Source organism: Pinus tabuliformis, chromosome 4_1, assembly GCF_031772625.1.
Source record: "Pinus tabuliformis cultivar Carrire ecotype Pingquan chromosome 4_1, CPIR1, whole genome shotgun sequence".
NCBI lineage: Eukaryota > Viridiplantae > Streptophyta > Pinopsida > Pinales > Pinaceae > Pinus > Pinus tabuliformis.
The window spans coordinates 311,598,991-311,607,080 of record NC_142303.1 but is presented as its reverse complement, the minus strand read 5'-3'; the positions used below and the strand labels follow the sequence as shown (position 1 = coordinate 311,607,080).

The window sequence follows — 8,090 nt, the reverse complement described above, 5'->3', positions numbered from 1 at the left end:
CTTCCACGTACCCCGACTGTTCAGGAGATATGAGCAGAGGTAGGAGGGGTTTTAGCCTGTTTGCAATAGCTTTAGATATAACTTTGTATATGACATTACAAAGTGCTATTGGCCTGAATTTAACAGGGGTGATAGAGTCCTCCTCTTTGGGTATGAGAGTAATAAAGGTGGAGTTGAGGGAGGGAAGTATCCAGCGTAGTGTCCTTGATTCTTCTACTATCTGCCAAACCTCCAGCTTTATCATATCCCAGAAAGCATGAAAGAAAGTGGTGGTGAATCCATCTGGGCCAGGGGCCTTACCTTCTTTAAGCTGGAACATTGCCTCATCCACTTCCTAGGGGAGAATAGGGCGAAGGAGAAGCTCATTGTGTTCCTCCGTGATGAGCTTAGGTACATTGCTGATTATCTTTCCAATAGCCTGTTGTCGATCTTCTACATGATTCTGGTGAACCTGATGGAAGTGATTGAGGAGTGCCTCTTCGATATCTTCATGCTTCTCTGCTTTTGCCCCTTCTGGATTTTGGATGAAGGGTATGTTATTGTGCATCCTCCTCTGCACTATGGTTCTGTGGAAGAATTTGGTGTTACGTTCTCCCTCTTTCAGCCATCTAACCCGCGATTTTTGCTTCCAGTAAATTTCTTCCTGCTTCCTCCTCTCCTCGAGCTGATTGTGGATGATTCGTTCCTTATTCAGGGTGGCTTCCGAATGCCCCTCCGTGACTATTCTTTGATGGAGCCCCACTAGTTCCTGATTTAATTCTTGTTGAGCCTTAAATATGTTCCCAAAGATCTCCCTATTCCATCTTTTGAGGTGGTTTTTAAGATATCGAAGCTTTTGTTGTAGCTGGTACATTTTTGACCCTTCAGGAGGGACGAAGGATGCCCAGGTGGTTTCAATAAAATCTTTAAATGCAGGGTGCGTGAGCCAAAAACCTTCAAATCGGAAGGGTCTTTTTGTCGGATCACCTGGTCTTTGCCACTGTAGAGCAATCGGCCAGTGATCCGATCCAGTATGCGCCAGGATTGCTGCTGAGATATCTCCTCCTAGATGAACCGCGTTGTCTGAGATGAGGAAGCGGTCCAGTTTAGAGGCGATTTGATGTTTGCCAGCTCTGCGATTGCTCCAAGTGAAAGTGCCATTACAGAATGGCAAGTCTATGAGAGATGCATTTTGGATGAAGTCCTTGAAGCACTCAACTTCGGGTTCCAATCTGCTTCTTCCTCCTTTCTTCTCCTCGCTTTTAGTAATCATATTGAAATCTCCTCCAATAATCCACAAAGGGTACCTCCTGTTACTATTCAGAACTTCTATTGTGTCAAGGAGCGCGATTTTGCTTCCTATATCTTGCGGGAAGTATACGTTAGATAGATTGCCATGAATATTGGTCCCCAATATGTGAAATTCCGCCTGTATGAGATTATGAGAGGCGTGAAAATCTGAAAGGGATACCGCCTGGGTATTCCATATTATAGCAAGCCCTCCTGAGGCACCTGAGGCGTGAACTGCAACTGATCGACAGCCTGGCCATGCTTTAGAGAGTATACTGCCTAGAGTGGTACTGTTACACTTGGTTTCCTGGAGAAAGCACATCTGAGGCCTTTCCATTTTAATCATGTTTTTTAGCATTCTGAGTTTTCCAGGACCGTTGAGCCCTCTTATGTTCCAAGATACGAGCTTCATGATTCAACAATTGATAGAGGGTTTGTAGTACTTCGTCAGTTTAGCATACCTGCCTGAGTCTACCAGGATTTTCCCAATCTCTATCGTTCTCTGAAGATCTGTCTTTCTTCCTCTCTTTTTGGTTTCTTTTGGGTGAAGGTTGCCATCCCAGTGGCTTCCTGGTTGTATCCCCAGTAAGTGCTGATGATAAGCCCTTGAGATGACCAATTCCAACTTGTTGAGTTGGGTTTCTGATATTGAGTCATATGCTTTCTTCTTGCATGCTGCTTCTAGTTCCAGAATGTCTAGGCCGATTAGATCTATGCTTTCTGGCTCTTCTTCCATTTGTTGCACTTGATTGCTATCCTCTGTGTTGATCTCTGGATTCTGAGGGAGTTCTGCCTTTCCATCGACTTCCATGTTCTTGTGGATCTCTGCTGTATCTTTCTGACTTCTGCTGAGGATAGTGGGAATGATAATGGGGGGTTGAGAGTTAGAAGGGGGGGAAGAGGGGGGGGGGGGATGGGTGGATGAAGAGGGCTGAGAGAGGTTTGTTTCAGAAATCAGGGGCTGCTCATCTGAGGTCTGCGCAAGGATCTCGAAGCTATTCTTGGTTTCAGGGCCATGGGAACTCATTTGCTGGGGTGTAAACCCATTCTGGTGCTTTTTATGCGCGCGTTTCCTATTTGGGACTTTGGTAAAGCCTTCTTGGGTTTGGGGTTCGGAGGGGTCAGGGGTATTGGCTTTGGCGTTTAAAGGGCAATCCCTGAAAAGATGCCCCAAGGCATGGCACTTCCTGCAACGAAAGGGCACGTGCTCATAATCGAGAGGTTGGATCCATTCTTCATCTCGGTGTGCTAGAGTAACCGATTCTGGTAAGGCTTCATTCAGGCGTATGAAAACACATATTCGGGCATAGGAAATGAACTTACGCGATTTGGTTTCTTCTGCTACTCTGATAAATTCCCCCACTCCGTTTCCTATGCCCTTGAGAATGTCCTCGTCCCAATATTCGTCTGGAAGAGAGTATAGTCTGATCCAAACCGGCGCCCATGTGAGATCTTCTTTATCTGGATTGAATCTTGGAATCCATTCTCTCAAATACAGTCCTGCTGAGTTAAAGAAGTAAGGACCGTTTACCAGAATCCTATATTTATCCTCTAGGCAAAAAAAGATTGCAGTGAAGAAGCCTTTCGGCCCTAGTTGCAGAGTAACCTCTCCTTTGGGTTTCCATTTCGCGGCGATCCAACCCTTTAAGGCTCTTTCCGTAGGCCAGAACCCTATAAACTTCCCTATGAGGGCATGATCTCTCATGTACTCTATTCGTCTGTCAATCTTGTCTCCCGGCAGCTCTATTCGTGGCCGTTCTTTGGCTACTGGTCGGCATGTGGTGGATGTAATTTTCTGACCCTCTTTTGGAGCTTCTCTCCCGTCCTATGTGCTTTTGTCTTTGTCCTCGTCCTCTCGATTTCCCGTATCGATGTTGTCAGTTTGATGCTTTTTCCCTATGTTTAGAATCTCCTTGTCAACAGTTCCGAAGGTTACAGTTTGCTCAGGATCGTTCAGCGGAGGGGAGGGCTCTGATGCCCTCCCCTGCGGATTTTCCATTGCGCCTTTCTAATGTGCTGCAGCTCTGTTACGCTGCAGGGGAATCCTTTCAGTCTCCTGGTAATTTTCGTTCTGCGTATTCTGCGCCGTTGCAGGTTTTCTCAAAACCCTAGACCGCTCTCTCCTCCAACGACCTAAACTTTACTAACCTTCACCCCCTTTTATTGAAAAAGTGAAATGAAAACAAATCCAAACCAAATTGAGACTAATGCTAGCAAATCAGGAGCAAAGCAATCAAGAGAATGAGCTCTAAGATAAATCTTACAAGATAACATAAAAGAAATTAACATAAAATATATAAAATGATGATTATGTTAAAATTGAAGATCTTATCTTGTAAGGAAGTTTATTAATTGAGGATCTTATTTAAATGCATATCGATCATTAAAGTTATGCATTTGTATTTTCCACTTCTATGCTTTAGTAGGAACTTTATTTCTTTTGCAAATCTTGCTTAAAAACTAATTTGTGAGTCTTTGCAAATAAATTTTTAAGAATAATACCAACAATCAATTTCAAAAGAATACAAAATAATGTAAAAAGAAAAATTAGGAATAGGAAAATGAAATTCCTTGAATATTGATTGCTCTTTGATGGCTGCTTTTGCTAGCAAGATCAAATCCTCAAATCAAATCAACGAAAACCTACAAAAGGAAGAAGAAACAAAATAGGTAAAAGAAAAATAAGGACTAAGGGAAGATAAATATCAAAATGTACACATACCTAGGAGAAATGCATACCAAATTACCTTGTGAATATTGACATCCTCGTATGAGGATTACATAGAAAAAGGCAAGACGTGTTACATTTATCTCTAAGTTTGTATATTGTTGAAGATCATCAAATTATTAGGTCTAAATTCTAAGCAATTCTACAAGGATTCTTCATACGATAAAATAAAAAGGCACTGACATATCAGTACTAAATGATAAAATATTGTATGCCAAAACTTGAAGTTTTGTCTCGTGAGCCCCTTTTATTAATTAGACTTTTATTTAAAACATAAATTCTAATTACTAATGCAATTATGTTTGTAAAAGGTATAAATGAGTACTATATTTGAGTTAACATCTTAGAATATGGGGTTTACCATTGATCAAATGTAAAAACAAAATTACAAATAAAAAACTCAAAATGAGCAAGATGCCGATTAAATTAATTGTAAGGTCTCGTCCTTATTCACTAAAATACCCTAATTGGTTCATTTTAGAATAAAATAAAAACAAACTAAACAAAGCTAAATTTATTCGTATCCTAACTCTTTTGAAATAAAATTACTATGTATAGTCATATTTCCAATGCAACCAAGTAATCACTTTATTCCTTGCAGAAATATACATTACATACATTAGTAAAAGTGATGAAGCATATACTATTTTATGTATAAAAATGTTGAACTCAACACATATATTAATTCCTAAGAATAAAGACAAAAGGAATCTATAACTAAAAAACCTTCTATTATAAGAATCCTCAAATTCTAAATAAAATCTATCAAAATATGTACAAGCTAAAGAGTTAGCAAGATCACCTTTAAGAATCTGATAAAGAGTGACCTCGGAAGACTGCATAAGACTGAAAGAATTAAATTTAATTGTCCCAAAAAAATTAGAAGATTTTCTTTTTCCCCTATGAGATATTGATCATTACAAGGAAATGAAAAATAAGCATGATCCTTAGATGCATAGGTTATATGTACATGTGAATCAAGGAAAATAGTCAACCCATGATTATCCACAAATGTAAGAGGGTCACTAGGTGATTGTATCAAGCCTTTAACATAACAAGTTTTGTGTTTAAGATTGTCATGATTGATATCAAAAACTTGTAATGAGGTTGATGATCCATATCAGAATAGAAAGAAATGGGTTTGTTCTTAGAAAATGAATTAAATGATCCAAGTTCATCAATATCATGATGGATATTAAAGATCACATCATTTTCCCATAGTTTACAAGAATTTTCATGGTAATGAATGTTATGAAAAGGATGAGTAGTAGTTTCTAAACTCACCTTAATAATTAACCAAAATAATTAACCAATCATTTGAGGACACCCCTTGAGTTCCATGATATAGTTTATTATTAATATTTGAACTAGTAAGTATTCAAACAGGTTGACACATACAATAACTATGTTGCAAATAATGATAACTAGAAAAGAAATCATCATTTTGAATTTATTTTCTGAGAACTTAAATCATCTTCATTTCAGTTTGGAATGGTGGTTCCTACTAGTTCAATTGGGTCCAATTACCCTCTTTCCCTTCCTTCTAACTTGTGATGTTTCTATTTCTTACCAACGGGAAGAGAAATATCACATCTACCTTCTTACAAAGCTCTTGCAAAGAAGTAAATCCTTTTGCTGAATTAATGGCTAGCTAAACCACACCTAGTGTTATCTTATCCTAATCTAAGTGTTAGTCTAACCTAGACATATTATACTAGCCTATGTGTTAAAGTTATATTGGATATTAGTCTATGTTACTACAAATTTTCTAATGTTGATATAAATCCTAGGCTTAGGTTAATATTAACTAAATACAAGATATGATAGAAAGTTGATAATCTAATCTATAATTGTATTATTACCTCTATATAATCTATTTTATTATTATAATAGAAAAAGGCTAGTCCCAAGGTCATATTATTATTCTAATAAAAAATCTAGTTATTATAGTCTATCTCATATATAATGTTATTGATCAAAATAAAAGAAATAACTAAATCTAATAAAATGTTAAAGTTACTTCTTTAGTTAAATGTTATAAATAAAAAATATAAAACTATAAAAAGATCGAAGTTAAACAAAGTTAATAAAAGGAACAAATTTATATATACAAAACATACAATAAATTACATTACCTTTATATTGATCCTTTAATGAAGATAATTGAAGAATAAGATCAACACAAAGGTTTGATCGAATTGAAGGTTGATGAAGCCATAATTTAATGAATTTTGGCCTCTTTGAGAGAGGGCTTTACAAAACTTAAATGCAGATGCAAAACTATGCAAAAAGGAAATAATCTATCTCATTTGGGATGGGATATCGATCTTTGTCTCAACTAAGAGAAAGATGTAAAAGGAAGGGAAACAAAATAGAAAAATGTTGAATTTGGAATAGGATAAAAGTAATAGGTTAGGGAAATAGTTCCAAGACCTAATCCTTGTTCAAACAAATGCCTGCTAAATAGTTAACAAACATCTATTCACTAACACCACTGAATTCAAGTGGAGCAATTACATAAGAACAATAAGTTCATGCCACAATATTGAAATAGTTCAAATAACATGACATGTATACTGAAAACAATTATTACTTTAAGCTCATAAATAATTAGTAATTTAAATCAATAACCCTTTGTCCGCATGTTAGATTCAGTTTCAAATTTTTAACATTTAATCCTGCAAGATAGCTTAACAAGATTTTAATTTAACCATAAATTATTAGCATTCAAACAATAATGCTTAAAATGAAACAATAATGCCCATTAAATTGAAATTGAATAATTTATTCAATAATGATCATAACAAAAAAATAGTACTTAGCTGTTGGTTACATAAATAAATAATACTCCATTAATCTACAAAAAAGAAAAAAATTATTCTCCTCGAATAACAAAGAACTACAAGAGTGCCAATCCTCTGCCTCCATAAGACTCAATTCTTTTCTGCAAAAGAGACTCTCTTCTCACCCACAATAGTGCAAATGAGTTTAAAATCTCCCTTTACAAATAAGTTGTGTATGCAAGAAAAAAATGCCTCTCTTCTTGGATTTGAATCCCCCTTTACAAAGTCGAGCCTATGTTTAAATCATAGTTACCAAGTTCGGCCGTACCGGCAAAAAGAATTCGGAAATTCGTTGATTCGGTTCGGTACGACGAATAATTCGTCAGTGTCCAATTCGGTACAGGTCAGCGGTGAAAGATTTTGGTCAAAGCTTTCTATCACTTTATTTCCAGCGTCCACTGTGCTGCTCCCGCTGACTTGACGAAGAGTGTGTCCACTGTGCTGCTCCCGCTGACTTGACGAAGAGTGTGGCTGTGTAGGCTCTGTGTAACCATTGATAGAAACACTTACAAATCACTGCTAAATAAAATCACAAAAGAATAAATCAAGTTTTTCAATTACCTTTTATAAAATAAAGCAGGGAAAGTTGAGAATTGAAATTTTATAAAAATAATGCAGCTATTTTTTTTAGTTTTAGTGATATTTATTTTTTTTAACTTTTCGGGTATTTTTATGTGAGGATTAATCAGAAAATTGGAAAAAAATAAACAATAATTTTTATAAACATAAAAATAAAAATAAAAATTAATAATTCTTATATTATAAAAAAATGATTTTTATTAAATTTCTCTATAAAATATTAAATATTATTAGAAATTTGGTTAGAAATTTGATTATTTTAATTTTAGTTTGATTTTGATATTTTATTATACATTATTTACAAATTATTCTACCACATAATATGGTATAATAGAAAATAAATTGCTAATATAAAAATCTAAATTTTTTATTAAATAATTAATTTAATTAAAAATAAATCAATATTATCATTGATATTAAATAATATAAATAGCTCTTATACATATTGAGAGATGAGTTAATAATTTCTATATAATTGCAACTAAAAGAAATATAACTTCTATTTTAACAAGAATTATGAAATAATGAATTAGTTGCAAATTGGTACCTCTTTTATAAAAAGAAAAAATCTAATTTCTATATCGTGTTAGCTTCCAAATCCACAATTTTTATAGAAAAACAGTAACTTCTATATTACAAAAAATTATAGAATGGAAAAATTCATTATTATA

The 8,090-nt window shown here is 35.1% G+C and overlaps 1 protein-coding gene across 1 annotated transcript; it reads right to left on the bottom strand.

Moving 5' to 3' along the window:
* Positions 1-334: 334 nt before the first annotated feature.
* On the bottom strand, positions 335-1,606 carry LOC149175533 (uncharacterized). The gene has a single exon (XM_089421158.1). It carries the CDS (start codon positions 1,604-1,606, stop codon positions 335-337), a length of 1,272 nt encoding a protein of 423 aa, XP_089277284.1.
* Positions 1,607-8,090: the final 6,484 nt, after the last annotated feature.

Bases quoted from the DNA above. Each gene is read 5' to 3' on its own strand.
- LOC149175533 (XM_089421158.1), bottom strand. From the start codon at position 1,606: ATGGAAAGGCCTCAGATGTGCTTTCTCCAGGAAACCAAGTGTAACAGT.